Below are 23745 nucleotides of genomic sequence, written 5' to 3'. Positions count from 1 at the left end.
TGACATTAACATTTATTGTAACTGTTACCATAAAGCAAATATGCCCTGCATGGTGGTCACGTACAGTAAATACAGTTAGTTGCTTTTATCTCCAGACTTTTACATATGAGGAAGCTCCCAGTTTACTGTACCTCATGGTACTAATATACGAAAAAATGCCTGAGTATGAAAGCTTGCATAAGAGTTCATCACAGTGTAGGTGGAGTTATAGTAGCAGTAAAGACAGTGAAACCTGTAATGGAAATAATTGTTACACAATGCAGTGATTATATAATGGCATTACCCTAATTCCCACTGATCTAAAACAGATAAATTAAGCTGTGCTTTATTTTGCACAGGATTCCCTGGAACTCCCTGAGGGACCCCGCCAAGTCCCCATAGTGCAGAAAGCACAAATCCAGCTCCGGGCTTTAAAAAAGCTGGAGGCAGAGTGGGCATGACAGCCCATATTTCAAATATTTACTGTATGCTCATGAAATTTTGACCTTTATGTGACAATGAAATGCGGCTTTCCGCACTTTGTGTTGTCTGCTGGTGAATTTAGAGAGGAGGGCAGGATGGTCAGAGCCAACAGGATGAAGAAGCTGTCAGATTGCCTGATTGATGCATGTGTGTGTGTGTGTGTGTGTGTGTGTGCCTAGTGTTTTCCTACAAGTGACAGCACAAACCGTCAATGGGAAACACATGATGTGGCATCAGCTCTGGCAGACAGGCACACTAAAATAGTGCCATGTGTGACAAAATGTGCCCAGCAGTGAGACAGGATGATTTTCCCTTTTTTTTTTCTCTTTTCTTTTCTTTCTTTTTTTTTTTTTTTTTTTTTTTTTTTTTTTTACAACAGCTTCCTTCCTATGGTAAATTGTAGGCCAGAGGTGGCGGAAATACGTCAGTTTGTGGCTTCTCTGAAGCTTGACTGCGTCTCTTAATTTCAGATGAAGGGAATGTGAAGAGAGAGGGGGGGGGGGGAGAGAGAGGAGATTTTAATCACTCCTGTCGCTTTAAGGACACTTATCAAAGCCTTATTATGCGAATTGAAAATACCACGAGCCGCTGAGAGACTGAGCAGACTGGGGACGGACTGGAGTGGATTTATAGGAAACTCTACATTATCAGGACTGGAAGGAGAGCACTACATCGCCTTGTGGAGTTTCATTACATACCGGATGGCTGGCTAACTCGGACGCTTCGGGTCATTTAGGAAATATTGCGCAGAAGTAGCTCCTCAGACTTGGGATCCTTGAAGCGCAGAGAGAGGAATACAGCCGGAAAGTCAACGCGTTTCTTGCGGGATTATTCAGCCCAAAATAAATTTAAAAAAAATAATACGTACTTAAAACGTCCGTTTGTTTTCGGACGGATGGTGTGTATTTGACAGCCGTGGATCATGGATTGGGGTGGTGGAAAACAACAACGGCCAGCAGCGACATGATTCCTCTGCGCTGTCTGCGGTATGCTGCGTGCTCACGCTTCCACATCGCTTGCTGTAAAATTCCCCACGCAACAAAAGTTGCAAAGCGACTGTAATGCGTGGATTCGGACTGTTTCGCCGTTTTGCACCTGCTTTAACGGACACCGCGTCGACACGGCGCAGATTCGTGACAGAATAGCGTGCGGGTCCGGATCCGGATCCGCGCCGCTCGCCTCCGTCTCTGCCGCCTGTGTGGGATACTTGGAACATTTGCTTATCGTTATGGAGATTTCTGAGCTTTAATACTCAAGGTCACTGAGTGTTTAAAGGCTGTATTTGCGTAGCTATTTACACTCACACACACACACACACACACACACACACACACACACACACACACACACACACACACACACACACACACACACACACAGCGCTATCTTCGCGTTATAGCGCAGCCTGTAATCCTCGGTCCAGTGTGGAATATTTGTTTTTACACGGTGTAGGCGTGCACGTCCTGTGGAGTTATATCTTCTCTCTCCTTTTAAAAAAAAAAAAAAAAAAATTATTATAATTTTTATTTATTTATATTTTTTGTTGACACTGCGAGCTGTTTGTAACAACATGGATGGGAAATTGAAGCAGGGTCGGAGATGCCGGGCTAAGCGGGAGAGGGTGCGGAGGTTGCGGGAGGCAGGGAGCAGAGACGCCCGCAGCCCCGACCCCAACTCCTCCTGCACCGACAGGGAGGGACACAGTCCGGGGAGGGACACCGCCTCCCTGGCCGGTAAAAAGGCTCCGCGCCCCGCTGCGGCAGCCAGAGCCCCGCGCCCGCCTCGGCGGAAGAGACGGGAGTCCAGCTCGCAGGAAGAGGACATCATTGATGGATTTGCTATCACCAGTTTCATCAGTCTGGACTGTTTAGAGGTAAGAAAGAACCCGACTATGACTTGGGCTGCAACATTCTGGATCCTTTCGTGTCAAAGAGGCCACGAGGGGACTGTTGAAATGTGTCATTAATTTACTTGAGATGATCCTCATCAGTCCCCGACTCTTCTAATCATCTGATCATATGAACTGCGAGGTGTTTGGGATGAGTTATTGCTTCAACTCGCATCTCTCAGGGCCGCTGCCAGCTGTTTATGTTGAGGTGCCAAGGTGTTGTGTCTGCTTTAAGGCCTTGCCATGACAGCGTTTGTCTGATTACTTACTCTTCACAAGTTTTTGTGTCAGAGAAGTTGATCATCAGCAGCATATGGTCTGTTGAGAAAAAAATAAATAAATAAACAGGTGCTGTTGAGTCGCTTGTGGCTCTGGTTTGTGTTGTCTCCTATTCTGAATCACTGTGAGTAATCAGTGTGCTCTTGACATTTTGCCCTCTGATAAACTGCCTACTGCACCATTCATCTGCTACAGGCTGATACGCCACATGCTGATAAGTCTGTTCCTGCCATTACTCTGTGCTATGTTAGACGTCAGAGGATGATTTCAGGCAGAAAAAGGAGGTTTCCCTTGTGACCTCCTCTTTTTTATTTATCTCCTTTATCTCATTATGTGTTCACATGACAAATAAAACATTGCTCCCTGTGGAATGAAAACAGGCAGACTGACAAAGGAGACAGAGTCCCCTCTGGCTCGTTCTGGGAATAGCATTGCCGTTGATATAAATCAGTGCCTTCAACAAACATAGCTAATGTGTCCTCTAAGAACCTCATTTGAAAGTCCATGGATTATACCTCGTTTCAATCACAACCTCCCATGTAAGCTTAGCGGTGGTAATTACCAGTCATGACTGACTCCTACATAGTGCTTAGTCAGTGTAACTTTGGAATGCAGATTTATTGCCTGAAAAATAAACCCGTCGTCCACCCTCGCTGAAGAGAACTACTTAGAAATGAGGTCTCTTGTTCCATTCTGTTCACAAAGTTCAATCTGTTGCTTAAGTGGAGCCAAAGTGTATTAAAACTTCTGAAAGAAAAAAAAAAAAAAATCATGTGATCTCGTAGGAAAAAAAATGACAAGTTGCAAAGTTCCACAAAAGAGTGCCGAAGTTTGGCAACAGCGCTTCCTCTTTGGAAAAAAAAAAAAAAGGGCTACGTCTTATCAAAGATGCGTAAAATGTCTTCCCCGTCTTCTCGATTTGCCCCACTCCTCTTACGCCGTGATGTTGCATGTTTATTTCTGCCCTTTGTGCCTCATGGCTGCCACTTTGTGACAGCTGCTGACTGTGAAAGACTTTAAGATATCATCGCAGTAAAGTGCCTCTCGCTGTTTTTCTCTGCCAGTATGCTGGCGTCTCCGCTGCTGTCAAGTCGATGTATCCTAATTACAAGCTGCGATATTCTTGTGGGGGTGTTGTGATGCAGTTAGTGGTCATTTTAGTTCAAAAGTTGTGCATCTTGTCAGTGTCTCTGTTTCTTCTGTCAGCTTTATCATAATAAAAATTATCCTTCCTTCTCTTAAAGTGTTCGGAGAAGCTAGATAATTATCCAGTTTTTGTTTTACACATTTCCCACTGCTAACTGTTTTCTTAGTTGATTGCTAAATCCGCGTTGAGTGAACACAGAGACTAACGTTCTGCTTAGAAGCTTATGTTTCAAGGCTAAGCAAATGAGGCATGATATGGCTCTATGTGAAATGATACTGGCATGCCAGCTACTGGCTTGTAATTGGTCTGATTTGCATGCAAATGGGCTGTGCTTGTTAAAGGATGTTGGTGGATCGGGTACAATTTTAAGAAGGGAAGTGCACCCCCCCCCCCCCCCCCCCCCCCCCCCCTTTGATTTCAATACATGCAGGGAGTAATGCGAGTGTGTGGCCTTAATACTGCCTTCATATTCTGTTTACTTTAAGTGGCAGCAATAATAACATTTGTTTCCAGTTAGTGAGCCGCACCGCTGTGAATGAAATACCCCCCTTAAAAAGCACATCCCCCTCTGGTAGCGTCGCATCATGACTCACGCTTTCTCCTACCTACTATCCGCTTGAGTGGAGCTCATGACCTGCACTACCTGTGCTAATTACTCATCAATTATGAGGAGGACACAGCAGTCAGTGAATAGCTCTGACCTATTGCATCATGCCCCGATAGCCCAGCACAGCCTCAAAAGGAGCTGGTATGTGGTCCTCTTTACCTCTTTGAAGAGACTGATGGTCAGTGCTGTTGTGTTTACGTCAGGCCGTACGCTCAGGTTGTTGTCCATTACCACTCTCAACATACCAATATTTACACACATTTAAAGTCTTTTCATGTGTTTTCATCCGTGTGAAGCACTCAAAGATAAAATATTTCATTTAAATCCATGTCGCAATGTTGGTTAGGGTCATTTTTTTGTAAGTTTTCGACTTTCCCGCTACTGTGCGTTCCTAACCTGAGGTTGTGGGCTTCTACCAGAGCAATTAGACTTTAAAAGCCTTCAGCTGGTTGGTGTTGTGGATATTCCAGCTCTGCGCTGATGGGATCAAGCTCTCATGATGACGGCTTCCCAAAACAAGTTTCATTACAAGCGGAAGCAATTTGCAGCCATATGATTACGCCGTGCTTGTTTGCTTTGAATCCCCTGGTTTCTCGTAGGAAAGCCGCTTACTTACCTGGGCAGATCAGCTGTGCATGCGCATCCATAGTTCTTTTCTCACAGCTACCTTATCTTGATTGGAAAAAAAAATGTTTTGGATGGTTTGGATTGGGATTCATACAGTCTGCTACTTTAAGATGAGGGATTATGAAAATGAAACAGCTGAGACTAAACATTTAAATGATCACTTGTTGAACTTCTCTTGTCAAAGGCCAGTTTTCTTTGCATAGAAGTTTTAATTTTCTTTTTTTTTCCCACCTGTCAACAGAGCTGTAAAACAATTACCAGCTGCAGCCTAAACCCTCCAGAAATCTCCCAGTGGGTATCGAAGAAGTGAGCAGATAATAAAATGACACAGTTATCCATCTGTCACAGCATTAATAAGATGTTTGATTTGCTCTGTTTGCCGCGTAAGTGACTTTAGAGTGGCAAATCCTCTCCGGTTAATCCTCAATCCTTCTGTTCATCTGCTTTAACATGAATTTACAGATTTGTTTGGGTTTTTCATTCCACAGCGTGAGTTTCTAAAATCGCTCTAATGGGGATTTAGGTTTAGTTGATTTAGTGATATTCCAACCGTTCCCATGGCAGGAGACCAATATGCCAGACCAATATGTCAGAGATTTTGGCTAAAACATGAGCTCATATATCAAAGTTGTTGATGGGTTCTGAAATCTGTTTTTCTCCTTTTCTTGTTATTTTCTTTTACAGATGATGTGTTGTCGGCTCTTTTCTGAACATGTTTTCCTACAGTTTCACACACTTATCTGCTGTTTGTGACTGACTCAGCTCTACTGAGCAATATGGGGAAATTAAGTACCGTTGCCCAAACGGAGCTTGACCATATTTGTTGCAAAAGCTTCAAGCTTTACTTTCTCAGTCTGCATGTTGGCTGCTGGTGCATGGATCCACTTACAAGTAGGCGTTGACACATTTCAACAGGCGCTGTGATAAACTCCTCAAATGGACCACCGGTTAGAAAGATTTGCACCTTGAGTAGCGCCACTATTGTTAGCACCCAGAAATCGCCACTTGTCGGCCATTATCCATTATTAGTCTGGCTTACACTAAAAAAAAAAAAGAGAGTTCAAGTAAGGATGTGACGGATAATAGACACGCCACCCTGGTTGCATCTGTGCTGCGATGCTCTGACACCCTGTGAGCTTTAGCTGAAGGAGATGTCTTCTCAAGATTAATGGGTTACACGATTCCTGAAACAGTCTGCAAATCCCATTATTCCACCATTTTCCCTCATGGTCAGCATAGTGTTTCTGTGGTGATTGCCACTTCAGTTACACGAGGCAAAGCGATACTGACAGCTGAAGCCCCAGCAGTAAGATGTCTTGCCTCCGTGGTGAGGCAGCAAATTTGTTGCAGGGGTTGCAGCAATCTTGCTTGGTGTTTTCGCTCTCCCCCGACAGTGATAGTGCTGTGCATCATATGCCGGCTCTGACAAACAACTCCGGCTTTAATTAACAAGGCAGCCCCCTGAGGCTCCGCTGCTCATTGGCTGACACGTCCCACGGAGAGAGCTTTTTTAATGCCAGTGGGATGTCCCCGGGCTCTGGCTCTCTCTAACTGTCACCCGCTGTAGGCAACAGCGTGGTTGATAAATGCACGGTCTCACACACACATACACACTTTCCCTTTCTTTCACAGACACACACACACAGCATTGAACCTCCGCTGTGCATCTGTCCAAGTCATCGACCAGTGACCTAAATATATCTACCCGAAGAAGGTGTGATGATGTAGATCTCTGGAGTCATGGCTATCACAGCTAAACTTCACTAATGTCAAATATGGAAATTTAATGGGAGCCAGAAAAATGCACCAGGGGGAGAGGAAAAGAAGAGAATGTGTCTCATGCTAGCTTAGGCAGCATGTACGTCGTATGGATTTTATGTTCTGTCCATATAATGTCGATTAAAAAAAGCAGACAATAAGCAGAGTTTAGAAAATATTGATTGCTGTTGAGAAAACCTGCAAATGCCCGTTTGCAAATTGAGGAACTGAATCCAATCAATTTTCAGCATTTGTTTGGAGAAATGGCTGAAAATATCCATAGATGATTTATGATCGACTATGAGATTGCATTGTTTGCAAGTGTCAGTGTACGAATGTGAACATTTGGGACGACAGTCTAGCACTGATGGGCTTTTGCTGTCTCGTGTTCAAGGTTTGAAGCATATGAATATGTTTTTCTTCAATTTCTTTTGAAGTTAAGAGTGAAACTTTCTCAACTCTTCCGCTTTGAAGTTTTCAAGACGACACACTTAAGTCAACAGAAATAGGGGATTTATTTATTAGGAGATTTTGACCTTGTTCTCAGATGTTCTCTTCAGGAGACACGGCATTATTATTCATCGAACAAAAGTAGTTTGTACAACCATGTTTAGCAGCAGTAACTTGAAGTAATAGTATGATGTTAGTGTCGAATTACTGTAGAGGAATTTTGGCTCAGTATTGCATCAGTTCTTTGCTGCTTGCAGGCATATATTTATGCATGGCTGTATTAAAGTGCCACTACAGCATTTCAGCTGGGTTAAGGTCTTGCTTTGATGGAGCCAATGCAAAATCTTGGTTCTTTTCTGTTTTAGTCTCCCTTTTGCAGATTTGCTGTTGTCTTTGCTGATGTATGCAACAGAGCTCATGATCAGCTCAGTGACTGCAAAGTGGTCCTGGTCCCACCGCTGCGGGACAAGCCCAAATCATCACCTATATACTTTTTTGGCCATTCATATGAACCATCTGTGCTAAAGTGGTGCGGTTGGTTTTCACCAAAAGTGGTGCTGTTATCTTTACTTTGTTTTTTTTTCAATTGTTCCAGAGGTCATGCTTCTTTTCAGATGCAACTTTACAAACATAGGCCAGGCTGTCATGTTCTGTCATGTTCTTTGTAAGAACTTGGCAATCCACCCAAACTGGCCAAACATGGAGGCCGTCCACATGGTATTGAATTGGAGAAAAACCGCAATGTTTTAGCAGTTTACCTTTTCATCCACACAAAGGATAAACCTTCATGAAACCGATCATGTCAGAAACCAGGTGGAAAGGTTTGAAACCTCTACTGTCTGTTTTTTGACAGGACTGTGTAGCCGCACAGCTGAAGGAGGAAGCTATGTGACGAACACACACCAAACGCAACAATAAGGGCACAGGAAATCTTGTTTTGTTTACAGCTTTTGGACCAAAATGCTTTTATAAGAGAGTATCGTGCTACTGTACCATCAGCAGCGGGAGCAAGATGTTCTGCAAGCCGCAGTGAGCCTTTACCTGCACATGTGCTATGGCTTGTTTTTGCTTTGGAAAGTTATTCTAAATCCTTTGTTTGGTGGGGATGGTGAAGCCTTTCTCCTTTCACCACCATTTTCACACCTGAACCGGCTTCGGCGTGACCTTGTCCAGTCTTTTTTCTGATTGTACGTAAGATATCGGGTTTTACTGCAGCTTTTCTGAGCACTGCATAAGTCTACCTCGGTTTGAACTTTCAGAGATCAGCTGTAAAGATTGGCAACAGTCTTGAATGCCCCCCCCCCCGTAAAAAGACCTGAATGGATTGGAAACAGCTTTGTAACTCCTCCCAGCAGCTGCAGTTGGGCCTCCGAGATCATTGCTGGTGTCTTCCTTTGTGTTAACACATACCTGAACGTTCCAAACTGGCAAAATGCTAAAAACCTTGGCTTCTATCGACGCGCTAGCACCTGTGGACAATCAGTTGATTATGTGCATTTTATTAGCAGCACCTGGCTGCTACTAACCCTCCTTATTCCTGTGGAATTCCAAAGGATGTGCTTAATTTTTCACACACCGCTACTGTGTTTTGGCTTAGTTTATATCAAAGGATTAATGACACGGTGTAACTTTTTATTGGTTGCTGCTAATCTGCGGTTGTATTGACCTTACAATATGAATTACGGACCACATGACTTGTAATTAAGTCATAAAATTTAAAAGAATTTACTGATTTTTTTTACACTAATGTGTGGAACTAGAGGCCTTAAAGAGCATGAATTACACTGTTTTGTGTGATCTTGTTATGTTTGAATCAAACGCCCACACGTACAGGCAGACAATGAAGTTAACTGTACAGTCCTGCTGGCAGGTTCTTGCTGTTCTTTGGTTCAACAGCTGGTTGTTACACAATATAGCAGTGTGCCACAAAAGCCAGGAATGGACAAACTGAGCGAGCTGCCAACATGCGTACAGACAGACAGAGTTCAGCTTCTGTATGACACAGTTTCTAAACTTAAAGGATGCACACTATGTTTGTTGGAAATCCACAGTGCCTTTAAACTGCCTTCAGCTGAGATGATTGTAGCTTTTAGTAGAACAGTTTCACTAGTAGTTGTACTTTTCAGTCATTTCATAGCAACGCTTCTGCAGTAATAATCCAAAACTATTCAATGTATTTCTACTTTTTTATTTTATTTATTTGATAAGGTTAAAAAGGCGATTTGTTGTGGCTGATTTCTTAAGCACTATCAGTCACTGGCTTGTGAGATATCGCTCCCCAGCCTGAATGCAGCAGCCCTGTGAAATAAGACCCTCTTTGTTTTCAGGTACCGCTGAAACAAGGAGCATTACAACATAGTTGGCACATACAAAGTGGCACATAGTGCACGTGTGCAGCTCTTTGCGAGCATATATATCCATTTCCTGCCTGTCGTCCTGAGCCTTCCTCCATCTTCCTGTCTCAGTGTTTTCATTGCGGTGAATGACAGGATGTAATTATGCTGTGATTAAGATGCTGTCTCTGAGCCTGCAATGGATTAGGAGCTGCACTGTTTGAAGGTTTCCCCGGTAATTATCTGCCGCTGATTTGACCCCTCTCCCGTTCCTCCCCCGCTTGATTTTCACATGTTATCAAACAATGTTAAGAAGACACTCTTCTATTGGCTAATTTGTGAAAAACTAGTGATTTGGAGATAACTTCACAGCAATCATTTTGGTGCATCAATTGCAGTATTTTCTAAACTTCCAGCTCTGTGACTTTGATTAATATACATTTTATAAAGTAGTTCTTTGCCGTATACTCATTAAATGAATGACAGATGAGGGCTGTGAAGGATTTACAATAAATACAATGAAACTTAAATAGAGAGGGCACTCTTTAAGTGGCTCATTAAGAAATGGCTGTTTTCCCTTTTCACCGTGTCCTTCGCAGACAGAAAGCAAAGAGAGCACTCTGAAAGACTGGCTTGCTTCAGCTTTCACATTACTTGAAAAAAACATTTTGCCTGTGTGTGAGAGCAGGTCATTTTTTCCAGCCTTGGAGACCCGGAACAAAACTCTATTGACTGATCTCGCTGAGTTGCGTTCGTATGGGGAGATGTATTAATAGACATTTCAACAAAGCTCTCCTGCAAACCAAGGTGAGCACTTACTACAAAAAAGAAATCAACTGGCAAACAGGCTGAAGTAAGAGAAAGTCAATGTGAGAAAAAGTAAAACCACGCCTTGCCTTAATGCTTCGGATTGCTTCCAATAAAACATCATCACTTTTCTTTTTTAGCTCTTTTCCAACTTTTCTGCCATTAAAGACAGAAAGTTACAGATCAAGATCGTCTATCCTGGTAATTATGGCTGTGACGATATGCCAATTAAATTTAAATGACGATACTTACAATTCTTTAACATAGGTGATTTTTGTAGACTAAAAACAAAGAAAAAATAAGTTTACAAAACTTTTTTGCTTGTCATTTTGTCTTGATTTCAATGAGGAAAAAACAAGAAAGTAGACAGAACATCATTCTGCTGCTATAATACCAAAGAAGACAAGTAAAAAGATCAATAAAACAACAAAAAATTGCAAAAGAATTATCATTTTTTATTTGGAAAAAAAAAAAAAAAGTTTTTCAACTTCAAAATGTATTTTAAATTTATTCATTCATTTTCCTATCTGCTTAACCCAATGAAGGGAGCTGGAGCTGGAGCCTATCCCAGCAGTCTTTGGGCGAAAAGCAGGGTGCACCCTGGACAGCTCGCCAGTCCAGCAAAAAGTCCTGATATTCAATTTTTTCTGTTTGATTTCCCACCCCTACTAGAAATAGTGTCATTCAACAGAATCATGTTTAAATACAACCTAAATTGGTGGCACATGATATGTAATGTTTAAGATCCCTTTTGCCTATGACTTTTACATGAATTAAGCTGCATAATATGATCCAGGTATGCGACCTTGGAACCTGAACAGCACTGTGAGAAAATTTAGATCATATTCCTCCGTCATCATTCAAATTCAAATAACAGTCTCATACAGATCCTCTTGTAGCTGTTGACACCATTAGTGATATTTGCCTGCAGTGGATGAAGAGCAGAAACGTGCCAATTAGGAGTTGACAGAGGAGTGCGAGAAGCAGGGTTGGGTTACCTACTGAGGGCCCATTAAGGTCGGACGTCTGGGCTTGTTGCCAGTATCAAATTCTTTGCTCTTAAATGTTGGTAGTATATACACTAAACAACCTGTAAATATATGTCTCTAGACTGAGTAGCCGACTCCTTTGCTATCTAAACACATAAGCTTTGAATCACAGACAATGTGCCGTTGTACTTAAAAAAAAAAAAATAAAAAAGTTGAAAGAAAATATCTACACCAGTTTAGATAAAACAAGCTAAAGCTTTTATGGACCAAGGGATGACGCTGCAACATGCCTGCATTATCTTAGGTCATCAAAAACAGCATGAAGATTGCAGATCCTCCTCCGGTCCATGTGGTCATGTTTTGAAGAACGGCTTCATTTCAGAAGCATGACTCACACGGTCGTGACATTGCATGAGTCTTTCTGCATGTTTTCTTAATAGCTCACTCTTGGTGTGAAAGTAATTAGCGTTAACAGTTGTCGACATGCTCCTTTGCAACCAACACATTACCAATACCAGCTCTGAGGGGAGTTCGGTAGTCTTTATCGGCCAAGTGATGCTGACAACAGTTGCTCTGCACTCAGCTTCCCATCTGAATTATGATGCAGTGGTGCATTTAGGCTGCATTTGTTGGTATGTTGTTGGTATTTGCAGCATTTTCTGCGTGTCTGCGTGGGTGCAGGCAAGGCCAAATAAGGATTGCTGCTTCAGTGTTTTGTTTGATAGCTTTGGCAGCCACTGAACAAGCCATAGCCAAGATAATAGAGCTTAGATAAGAGGCTGGTTATGCAATTTGGAATTTCTCTCTTTCCCACTGCCACTTCTACTCCATTCACTGTCTGGATGATATTTGCCTAACAAGGGGTGAGCTGCCTTACTTGGCTTTCCTGTCAAAGTGAAGCGCTCTGTCAGCCAACCCCACTTTGCTTGCAGAGACTGTGAGGTGTTTGTCACAGCTGATGTACAGTAAAGGAAGGAACAATAGTTTGTCAGTGTATACGGATGATTTCCTGAGTTTATTATTTTTTTTAAACCAGCATCTTCTTTATTGAGTTACTCTTATCATTACTATTGAAAAGCAAGGCTCTATTTTTTCCAAGTCTGCTAAGATGCAATGCTCCCATGCTGTATTTTATATTGACAGGACTGTGGCTGGCGAAAATACTGCTCATAAATCAATATTGCTGAGAGTTTACATTGTGTGATAATCCAGGACAGAATCTGCAGTGCTCGTTCATAGCGAGGATGTAGTTTGTGAGTGCAGGAAAACACTTTTCTTCTTTATCTCTGAATGATCTTGAGGAGCTTAGAGGACTAAAAGCCTGCTGTGGGGTTACCTAAGCAGCCGTTCTACAGTGTAAACAAGCATGACAACCATTCCTTTTCCACACCCACTTAATCTAAGCAGGTGTTTCTACTGTGTGTGAAGCTCACTGAACTAAAAGGATTTTATTAACTTTTTAAATAATATATCATGAAGGAAATGGGATATTTTTGTTTCTTCCGTGAAGAAATTAATCTTTTACCATCTTTGACTTGCTTGAAACCTAAAATCGTTACCAGTTTACAGATTCCAGAAGAACCTAGTGACATATTTAACAACCCTTTTAAAGAAATAAAAACTGTACCTTCTTCCTATTGGAGGGAGCAGCTTACAGCGTGAGTGACTGAAGTCATCTGTTGCAGGAGCAATGAGGTGTGTCAGCACATGGAAGATGATTCACGCTGTCAGCATGTTGCTGCAGTGATTCAACTCGTTGTTGGCTGACACTGCAAACAAGATGTAGGACTTTATCTGGATATTACACAGGATAATGTGAAGCAGTACTTTATGTAGTGTGTATACAGAGAACTGGAAACGATACTGAAATATGGTTCCCTTAAACAGTTGTGCATCAGCTATAAGAGCTCTAACGGAAGTAACACCTACTTGTCCTTCCTTTTCTTTCGTTGAGGGCATGATCAGTGCTTAATCGTCTCGACTTGATGCCAGCTCAGAGTCACTTCAAAAATCCTGGGAACGTCTGTGAAAGTCAGTATAAGAGCTGTGTGCTCAGCAAGGTAAACAGGAATAATGTGTTTGGAATATAATAGGATGTATAAAGGGGCATGTGTACCATAGCCAATGCAAGGAAATCTGCACACGTTAAGCTCCGTCGCCCAGACTGGCAGGCAGATCTACCAGGGAGAGCTACAGTCTGTCCCTCTCCAAAGGGACATGCACCCCCTTGCTTTTTTTCCTTTTAATCTGCAGGTTGTTTACCAATAGATCAAAGGCAATAAAATGCTCCCCCCTTTTTTTTTTTCTTTTGCAAACTCGCCACGCAGCTCATATCACAGGAGCCACTTTGTCAGTGTTTCTGACACGAGGACGAGCACGTTAAAACCAGCAGGACTTCACCAAAGGCATGGAACGAGATCAAAATTATACACACACACTGACACACACAAACACATACTCAGAGCTTGAGCACAAGGCCAGTTGTTGAGTCAATAAAGAAAACAGGCGGCGTGTGAGAATGAGAGATCATAAACGAAACTCTGCCAAGCTACTGTTTGCATTCCACATCGCTCGGCTTCGAGCTCACTTCAGTCAGCGTAGCTGAAATGTAACTTGCACATATTACCTGTAAACAAGATGGTTATTAAGGGTGGGAAAATAAAATTGAATATCAAGATTTTTCGCTTCACAATTTTAAAATAGATTTTTTTTTTGTGATATAATCTAATTTTTTGAATAAGCAAACATAATCTTATAAACCTTTTGTCATTTTTCTTGTTTTTATTGATATTTTTACTTGTCTTCTTGGGCATTACACCAGCAGATTGATGGTCTGGCTACTGTGTTGTTTTTTCCTAATTGAAATCAAGAAAAAAGAGAGGGCAAAAAAAAAAAGTTTCGTACAATTTTTTTGTTTTTAGTCTACAAAAATCAGCAATATCAAAGAATTGTGAGAATTGCAATTTAAATCAAATCGGCACCCAAAAAATCGGAATGGAATTGGGACAAAGGTATATTGTCACAGCCCTAATGGTTACAATGCAGTATTTTTTTTTTATAGTTGCATGTTTTTATATGACGTAACACTGACACTTGGAAGCTCTTCAACGTCATTGTAATTAAAGAGTTAAATGAAGGTGTGAATATATAATGAAATCATGTGATGCAAACATTTGCTTTTGGGATTATTAAAAACGTTATGTGGCGCTTTAATTACATTCTCTGGTTTTGTGGACAAAGGTTGACCACGCTCTCATTTCCCATCTATAATTTTTCTTTTTTCCACTGACAAGATGCGGATGGATAGTGAGTCGGTGTTGCAAATAGAAGCCAGAGCACAGCTGAGACTCAGACAGGTTCATAAGGAGGGCATTTCTCGGCTGAACTATAATGTACAACCAACTTTAAAGGTCTGTGTTAGATTTGAGATGAGTGGCATGAAAATCATTGCTGGTCTTAGAAGGATTTTTGTGGCATCACCCAAAAGCTTCATATTATCTGATGCCAGAGCGCATAATCTGTGAGGACTGGATGCAGACCTTGTTGGACATGACATGACTGGATAACTGAATTCATATGCAGCTCAAAGTATCCTGCATTTGTTTTGCCATAGATCTTATTCAGCCTAGTAAGTTCCCTTGTTGTAGTTAAATCAGGTTTACATCAGTTTCAAGAGCTGCAGAAGCCCGAATTCAGATGGTTTTAGAGACTAAGTAACTTCGCAAAAAATGTGACTGCCATGTTTTTTTAATCTCATAAAACAGAAACAAAAACAGTCATTATATCGCTTTACAAGACAGACACGCACTTTATTTTTGAATTTTTCTTCTCCGAGATCTCAGCGGGCAGGCAGGATGAGCGCTGTTAGTCTATCTGCAGCTATGCAGGAGGTGCGCATCCATCACTTGCCCCCAACACAGAGTCAAATGAGATCACACCGCTTCCCAGACGCTTTGTTATCAGCTCATTAATGAGACGCATTGTGGGAATGAATACCTTCCCGCTCCTCCAGCTGGCCTTCCCCACAGACCGCCGTCAGATCAGTGTAGCACTGGTGTGAAAGCAGTAGCAATAAGGAAGGTAGAGAGTTATAATAAAGAAATGGATATAGAAATAGATAGTTCAGGGTGTCATATTCCAGCTTCTTGCTTAATTGTTTCCTGGCTGCTGAGGAAAACTTGTTCTCATAACATAAATTCTTCTATTTCCATTCATTTGCTCCAGGTGTCGATGAAACAATTCCCCTACTCTAATCATACAACTGCAACTGCAACATCCCCCCTTGCTCTCTACCAATCACATGCATACACCAACCCCGCCAGTCACACAAACCACTTGTTGTCCTGGTGTGTGTGCGAGCGGCTCTCCTTGGCATTTCAATTTGCACAATAATGCAAGAGGTGGAGAACGGTTACACTCTCCTCCGGGCTGCACCAAAGCGGGTGCTGCGTATGAATGCACACATGAACTCTAGTATCCCCCAGAACAGAGCAGTCATTTGTTGGCCATACATTTCATTAGTAAGCCAGTCAAATCAAACAAAAAGCTCGGTAGTGAGCTTGCTGGATGGTTAGGAAGTAAGCTCAGTCAACAATACGAATATCAGATTCTGTTCTACAGTCATTTAGCTGACGCTTTTACCCAAAGCAACTTACATAAACACTCACAGCCCGATAGGCACATTGGGGGGCAACTTGGGGTTTGGTATCTTGCCCAAGGACACTTCGGCAAATAGTCAGGGGAAGGCTGGAATCGTTGGAAGCCAACTGCTCTTCCTCCTGAGCTGTAGCCACCCCTTAGCCAGATAATCCTTGTCAGATACTGAATTACTATATTTAGTGTGCAGTGTGTCTTCCTCACCTTCTTATCAGTATCTCCCCCATTGCTGAATCATAAAACAAGTCAGTGTTTTATTACTGTCAGAGAAAGTCTTTTCTTCAAGTAGCTTCCAGTCCTTTGGTTCCCTGTGACGTTGCTTTATCATTTATGAAGCCTAGAAATGAAGCTAAGGGCCACATTCCTTTGGAGGCTTTGCCAGGACTCTGATGCTCCAGGAGGAACCTTCAAAACAGGAGCAGTCCTGTCAGAATTCTGTTTGGCTGTAAAAAGGCATTCCTATGCATGGTTTTGGACCATATAAAGGTGCCTGTGTTTAATCACTTCAGGTACAAGACTATCAATGTGTTAGTTCAAGTGTCAGCAGGAAGTTCAAATTCCTCTTGTTCAGGTGCGCTGCACGTTTGGCTTCAAGTCATTAAACAGTCCAGTCTGGCCTGCCGACTTTGCAGCCAGATTCATGACAGGAGTCCACATCAGACAGAGGGGCCAAAGTGAGGAAATGTGTGTTTTTGACCCCCTCAAGCTAAACAGCTGGCATTGTTTGCAGTAGAAGGAACAATGATGTTTCTGTTCAATGCCAGTACAAGTGAAAGCTTGTCAGAGATGAGGAACGCGAGGGTGAAAACTCAAACTGGGGGGGAGAAGTAGCTCACAGAATCAACCTGAGTGTTCTGGTTGGTTTCTGTTTGGTGAACAGCCCGGACATTACGGTAGTTTTCGTGATTTACTTAAATGCATGAAGTTTGTGCTATTACATAAGTACATGGCTCACTGTCGTGCACTAGGCATGATGGTAACATATTCCACTTTCCTCTCTTAATTTCTGTATTCCTTTAGTTCAGGAGGCCATGCAATGACTGTACCATGTTCCTTTTTGGTATTTTTTTTATCTCCTAGTGTTGTTACTGGAGCCTTTCACAGCTCACAGCCCTTACAATCTGTTGGTGTCTTTTGTGTCACACAGGTAGACCACCTTTCCCTCTATCTGATTGTACCCAGCCAGCCATGGCAACCACATTGTTAGCACGGAATCATTCACCTGCTTATAACAAAGCAGTATCTGTCGGAGACGCTGCTTAATGCACTAGGTTGAAGTTATGGAAAAAGATGTGATCCTACCTGATACAGGAGGATTGAACCGTATTGACACATCCAGCTGTACTTTATCCTTTTTAGTTTCCCTTCATCACACGTTAGGATGACTGGGGGGGTTTCAAGTGTTCTTGTTGCTTATCTGTAACGTAAAGTAACACAAATACAGGCAGGCATTGCTACATGTTTCAGTAAAACAACTTGCATTGCTCCATTTCTGGTGATTCCTGTAAAACACAGCTGCGGATTTGGATTGCCTAAGCTCATATTTGAAAGCAGTGTGTATATATTACCATACACGCTATGCATAATTGGCTTGCAGTCACAGCTGTCTGTCAGCCGTATGCTTAATCTGACACCTGGTAATTATCCCGACAGGTAACAATAGTAGCAGATTGATGAATTGCCTGTTTACAAGCATGAAGTAGTACTTGTCTCTTAAGTCAGCTAACACTCCTCGGCAATTTCTTTAAATAAATGGACATTATGTTATGTTAAACCTAATAACTTCCCAGGAAATACAAGCCGTCTTGTTTGGGTTCGGTTCCCATAACTGTAAAAATGCTAAAGCGAAAGCGATTCACTCTGCAGGATTGGAGAAGAAGCTTCAGGACGTGTCAGTAGTGTGTCGAAGGGGTTTTAGATTAGTTTGGTGGATTCACAGTTAGTTGGACCAACATCTGTTTAGGGACTCGTCAAGGTTTCTCCTGCTTTGGAAAGGCTGCCTGGTTTCTTTACTGCTTGTGTTTGTGGTGGGTCTGAGAGGCAGTCTGTCAAAGCTAATCAGCCTACAGCGGGAAGCTAAAAGCAGACATCCTGACTTCAGCGTTCACACGAATAAAGGCAGGCAAAAAAGCGGCCTCTCGTCTTCATGCCGCTGCTCGTGTACTGCTTGTATAAAGGAGGGAAAATAGAGTTGTTAACAGATTTTTCTTCTGCTGTTATGTCTTTAATGGAGGCTTTGTTAGCGGTGACTCTAACTGAACCTGCAAAGATAGTATACAGCGCTCCCGTCATTGAGCTTAGGCCTCTCTGGGACTAGATGCCTGAAGACATTTATTCAAACATGATGAACTGTTGATCCCTCTGCTTCCTCCTAGTTCCTGTAATGTAGTGTTACTGCAAAGGGGGGGGGGGGTAAATCTTTCCCTGTGCCTCACTGAACACAAGTATATTTAAAACCAGTGCAAAAGAAGAACAAAGCAGGAGATAAATCACTTGTAACAAATGTGTCCTCTTCAGCATAGTCCTACTGTGGATTTTAACAGAAAATGTGGGCTTTTAGCATATTGATATTGTAGCACCACTCAGCAAGTAAATTAAGCTTATTCTGCTGCCATGTGCTTTTTAGCCAACATAAAAGGCTGGCTTAAGGAAAATATGGAAATGTCGCTCTGTCTTCTTTTATCGTATTCTGTTATCGTGTTATTACAGAGCTCATAAAACGGAGCTTCATCAGACGGTAAATGTCAAGGATTTTTGTAACCAGTTAAAGCACCATTAATAAGGTGAGATTAAAAATTCTGCAGGTAGCTTTTCCATGTTTGTTCATAGGTTTCATTTGCAAAATGGTGAATAAAAAGCTCAAACCAGATGGCCTATGTGTTCAAATGTGCTTACCTATGTGTGTGTGTGTGTGTGTGTGTGTGTGTGTGTGTGTTTTTATGGGGTCCTCCATTGCATTTCCAACATCTCTCCATCAACATTAATTCCCCTTCTTGCATTTCTGCTCATTTGCCTGAGTCGATATGTCAGATAGAAGGTCGAAAAACTGGCATCGGCCCACGCAGTCTTTGAATTAAACTCATGTAGAAAAAACAGCGGAGCAGACACGACGGGCAGATATTATATGCAGATGCAGAGCCAGTAATAATGAATGAGTAATGAGAAGACTTGTAATAACAGCTATGTGTTACTATATGGAAAACAAAACCTCTGCCAGGACTGAATAATTACAGTGCTCGTTGTACTTTTTCTCTTTTTTTTTTTTTTTTTTTTATCATTTGTGTTTCCACTTTGCTGAGCTGATTGCGTTCTAGACTTTTAAAAAAATCTTGCCCTACTGTATATCTGTTTAGGATTCTGAGTTTTGGGTTAAAACGAAACTAAACAAAATACAAACTAATCAATCATAATTGTGGTCCTTTTTGTTGCTGGTTCTGACTATTATCTTTGTAGAATATATTATTATGTCCAGGAAACCTGTATGCACGGGAGTTAATTTGTATAAGTTCATGAAACAATGTTTCATGCATTTGTTTGGTAAATAAGCTTGTAAATGTAATAAACTAATCAGTTTATATTGCCTTATAAAACTGCATAAAATGGATGGATGGATGGATGGATGGGCCATCTGTGTTTCACATACAAAACAAACTATACTTTCCATTTTATCTGAGCTCATGTTTAACAACAGTTTCTTTCTGAAATGGAAAAGACTTTTGAATCCCAAAAGGATTTTATATCTAATATAAAAAAGTAGCTGCAGCAGCAGCAGCTCAGAGAAAGGGAAGAATTTTCTGATTGTAACGGCTCTATCTGTCAGGTCGAAGTACTTCTTTGCTTTAAAGCTTTATATCCTTTCATATGATATTTGTGAAATGTAGAATTATTTGATCTTGTACGGCTTGTCTGGTTTGGGATTTATGATTTTTCAATGACAAATATTTCTAAATGTTTATGGCACAGATCAGCAACCGCCCTCCTAGCACCACAAATATCAGTGATGAATTGCACTGGTGTAGAGAGATTACACCACTACATCACAGCACCAGCAGGGCTTGTGTTGTGTTGTCAGTTTGTGTGTATAATGCAGAAGTAATGATACTAAATGCCATCTATATAGTATTTAGTACAGTAACAATAACAAGTAATGATGGAGTTAATATTTTATGTATCAATTTGTTTTAATCCTTCTTTTCTTTTTCATCTGAGTTGGTTTGCATCAAGTACAGGAGGGAAACCCAGACATGCCTCTCTCCAGCGACTCTTTCCTGCTCCTTCTGGATAACCCTGAGGCATTCCCACACCAGAAGGGATATATAGTCCCTTGAGGGTGTTCAGGGTCTGCCCCGGGCTCTAATTCCCACCTCTAGTTCTGTGTCCAAATGAAAACACTCAAATTAAGCAATCTTAAAAGTAAAGAATGGCGTTCACCTCGTAGCCTGCAGAGAATGAAAAACAATCCACTGTTAAATGAGCCTCTGCTGATTCTTGTACATAAAATGGATAATTTCATCAGCAGGAAAAAAAAAGACACAAATAACTGAAAGAAACGTGATGTGGTAAAAATAAAGACGGACTAATTGACATTTCTGCACTGTGCCTAACCCTGCTGGATGTGATGTGACGGGGTCATGCTGCTTTTAGCTGATCACCTCCTGCATTTGGGAGAGGAGCAGCGGTGATGGCACATCACTGCCCCGGGTAAATCTGTGTTAAGGCCAGTTTGCTCTCCTGCAGGCAGTCAGTAACACTGCTGATGTGGAAGAGGTGCGGCACGCTTCTAGGCGTGAACCCAGCGGTGGTGAATTCAGAGTTCAGAGAGGAGGAATTGTCTAATGATTCCACCTGCATGTTAAAATAACTGGGATTGTGTTTAGGATCTGTTTAAAAGTTTATTTATGTTAGTGTGCTGTGTGGGTTTTGTTGCATAGCTTAGTTGGTATTAAGTTTAATCAGAGAATTCTGAAGCCTAATAGCAATAAGATGACAAACTTTGTCCTTTTAAATCTTAACTCATTCTGTGGAGTGATGTTTAGACATTCAAAACTCCTTCATTTTTTCCTGCCAGCAAAGGATGTGTAGTGGATGTTACTGCCGTTGTAATAACCGCTATCATCAGATGTTAGCCTAGCATGTTTAGAATATGTGAAAACATTGTGGTGTAATGGAATATCTCCTGCACGGTTCACCATCAGCAGGCTTTGCTCTTTGTAACTGCGGGGCTTTTGGTTCATTTAAGACGTCGCTTTTCTGTTTCGCTTTTGGTTTTATTTGTTTGGATCTCCTACAGCATTATGTGGTTATTGTACATTTTTGTGCTTGTATTGGAGAGACTGCTCTAGCTTTTTAAGTTTTACTTTGTAATTGTATTGTTTTTCTATTCTCACAGTCTGCTGAGATGTTGAGGTTAGCATTTGTGTGATTGGCTGTTAGATTTATTACCGCCGCCATGGAGGTAATGGTTTTTTTTTACCAGTGTTTATCTGTTTGTGTTCAACTCAAAAAGTTATGGACGGATTTTCATGAAACTTTCAGGAGTTGTTGGAAATGTGAAAAGAAAGAAGTGATTTTATTTGGGGGGGCGATCCAGATCACCGTTTGGATAAAGGAACTTTTTAAAGGATTCTTTAACATTGTGCTTGGCAGAGGTTTGGATTCTCTGAGTGTTTTGTGATTTGTGGCACTTTATTGCACATACATTTCTATTTGAGGTGAAAACAGCTTAAAAAAACATGGAAAGACTTTTTTTAAACACAGGATTCAGTAGAAGACCATGACAAAGTTCATCAATCTGTGTCTAAACTGTAGGCTGCGAGTGTGACGGTTAATGTTTGCATGTAGGATGAGTTTGCACATAAACCACATTCAACAAAACACTATCGAATGTGTTGCTTTCAACCACGAAGAGAGTGATGGGTGCCAAATATTAGCCTTTCTGTGGTTTTGCAAGTATTTTCCTCTGAAATGAACAGATCTTATGTTGAATCAATACTTTTGAGAGACTGAGAGAACAGATTGATCCAATGTATATTTTACCGTGTTTTTCATCAGGTTATTTCCTCCTAGTACCAGGCTCATTCCTGTTTGTCTACTCTCCAATCCAAAATGTACTTGTTTCCTTCATGGTTGTGCCATTTGTAAACTATTTTAATAAGTTCCTACTGTCATACTCTGTGTGTATTCTGAATATTAGACTTCCTTTTCAGGTGCAAAACTTCCAAAATATGGACTTCCTAAGTGTTAGGATCCCAAAAATATAAAACTGTGCAAGTGCAATGCTCTGTGAATTTTTTTTATTATTCCAACACAGACTCTGTGTAATAACTTGCATATACTGTGCAGGAAAGTGTTAAAAAAAAAAAAAAAGATGAATTTCTCTTATCTGCCCTTGTGCTTTTCCACTTTCCCTTTTCCTCTCCTCATGCCTTCTCGCCTCCCAACTCTCCCATCTTGCATTCTTCCTCCAAGCGTCCTTGTCTGTGTCACAGTCAGTAGCTGCTATTGAGAAAAGAGGGGAGGTCAATGGTTTGTCTCACTGCCTTATAAATAATGTGAGTCAGAGGCTGACAGAAGGAGTTTGGATGGTGGCAGCGGGGATGAAATGGCTGGAACATTATCTTAACTACCAGCACTGCTGCCCCCCCCCCCCCCCCCCCCACTATCTCCAGCTTGACTTGTTTAATCTCGGTGACAAATACTTGTCTGACCTTGTGCTGTGTGTCTTTTCTGTTTGTTGTTCTTTAATGGAGTTTTTTTCTTTGTCTTCCTGCCTCACTGCTGGCATTTTAGCTGAGCAGCAGAAGAGTTTTCTTGTCAAAGATCCATGTAATCGTATTACCCTCCACATGTGTTTCAGTGTTGAAAGTGTGTGAGTGTGTGCGTGTTCGTGCGCCGTGCTGGCAGCGGTGTGGTAAGATTACACCCAATGCACAAACAAAGCAACGCATTTTTACACGTGTTTAAAAGGGTCGGCGCATACGACATTCGCTCATGCTTACATGTTGGAAGTTTGTGCATACATGCGTGGCATGTCTGCAAATATTTGTGTTCCCTGATGCCATGGGGTGCACACACTCCGTTGGGTTTTGAGCTTTCCAGTTCATTGCTGCAGTGAAGGCTCAGGAGAGCTGTGCTGTGCTGTAACCGAGCAGCTCATGGGAGAGACGTGGTGGGGTATGGAGGGGGAGAGAGGAGATTTCCTGTCTTGCCCATGCTGCTCGGGGTGAACGCCAGTGTCAAGTGTTGGGTTACAGCTCAGTGTGGAGGCTGTGAATGCAGAGCTGCACATTTCTGCAGCAACATGGGTTCTGCCTTTTATATTTGTCCGGAAAAGTTCGACTTTGCACACGTACAGAGGTGTACAGTTGCCAGTGCGCTTCCTAAATCTGGGCAATAAAACAGGTTAAAGAGGTAAAAGCAGGAACAACAAGCAGTGCTTTGAAACATCAAGATGCATTCAAAAGAATCTCATGCATTTCTACATGAATGAAGATGCAACTGCTACATTAACATGTGTGCACACACACTTTTCATAGCCATTTGCATTTTCTGATCTGACACATGTGACGGGAGCAGTATCACACATCAACAGCACTTCTAGGTATATCATCACCGTCAGCAGCTGAGAGCTACCCAATGAAAGGCTCCTATGCTTCTCTCTCTCCTATCGGTTGACTTTTTCCTTCACTCAAACATTTTAGCAGTGTAGTTTGAAATGTCAGTCCTTCTCCAAATTGACTTTT

The 23745-nt window shown here is 41.7% G+C and overlaps 1 protein-coding gene across 5 annotated transcripts in view; it reads left to right on the top strand.

Moving 5' to 3' along the window:
* The first annotated feature begins 1113 nt into the window (after positions 1–1113).
* The window catches only part of fbrsl1 (fibrosin-like 1), a 276833-nt gene continuing 254201 nt past the window's right edge, over positions 1114–23745 (top strand). For all 5 annotated transcript variants that reach the window (XM_079251042.1, XM_079251044.1, XM_079251041.1 and 2 more), the window contains exon 1: positions 1114–2335. In XM_079251042.1, the coding sequence (XP_079107168.1) occupies positions 2033–2335 (303 nt within the window). In that variant the 5' untranslated portion in view covers positions 1114–2032. The remainder of the gene's footprint in view (positions 2336–23745) is intronic.

The sequence above is a fragment of the Telmatherina bonti genome (assembly GCF_933228915.1).
Source record: "Telmatherina bonti genome assembly, chromosome: 13".
Classification (NCBI taxonomy): domain Eukaryota; kingdom Metazoa; phylum Chordata; class Actinopteri; order Atheriniformes; family Telmatherinidae; genus Telmatherina; species Telmatherina bonti.
Note: the sequence above shows the minus strand (reverse complement) of the source record. Positions and strands in the feature narration are given on the sequence as shown.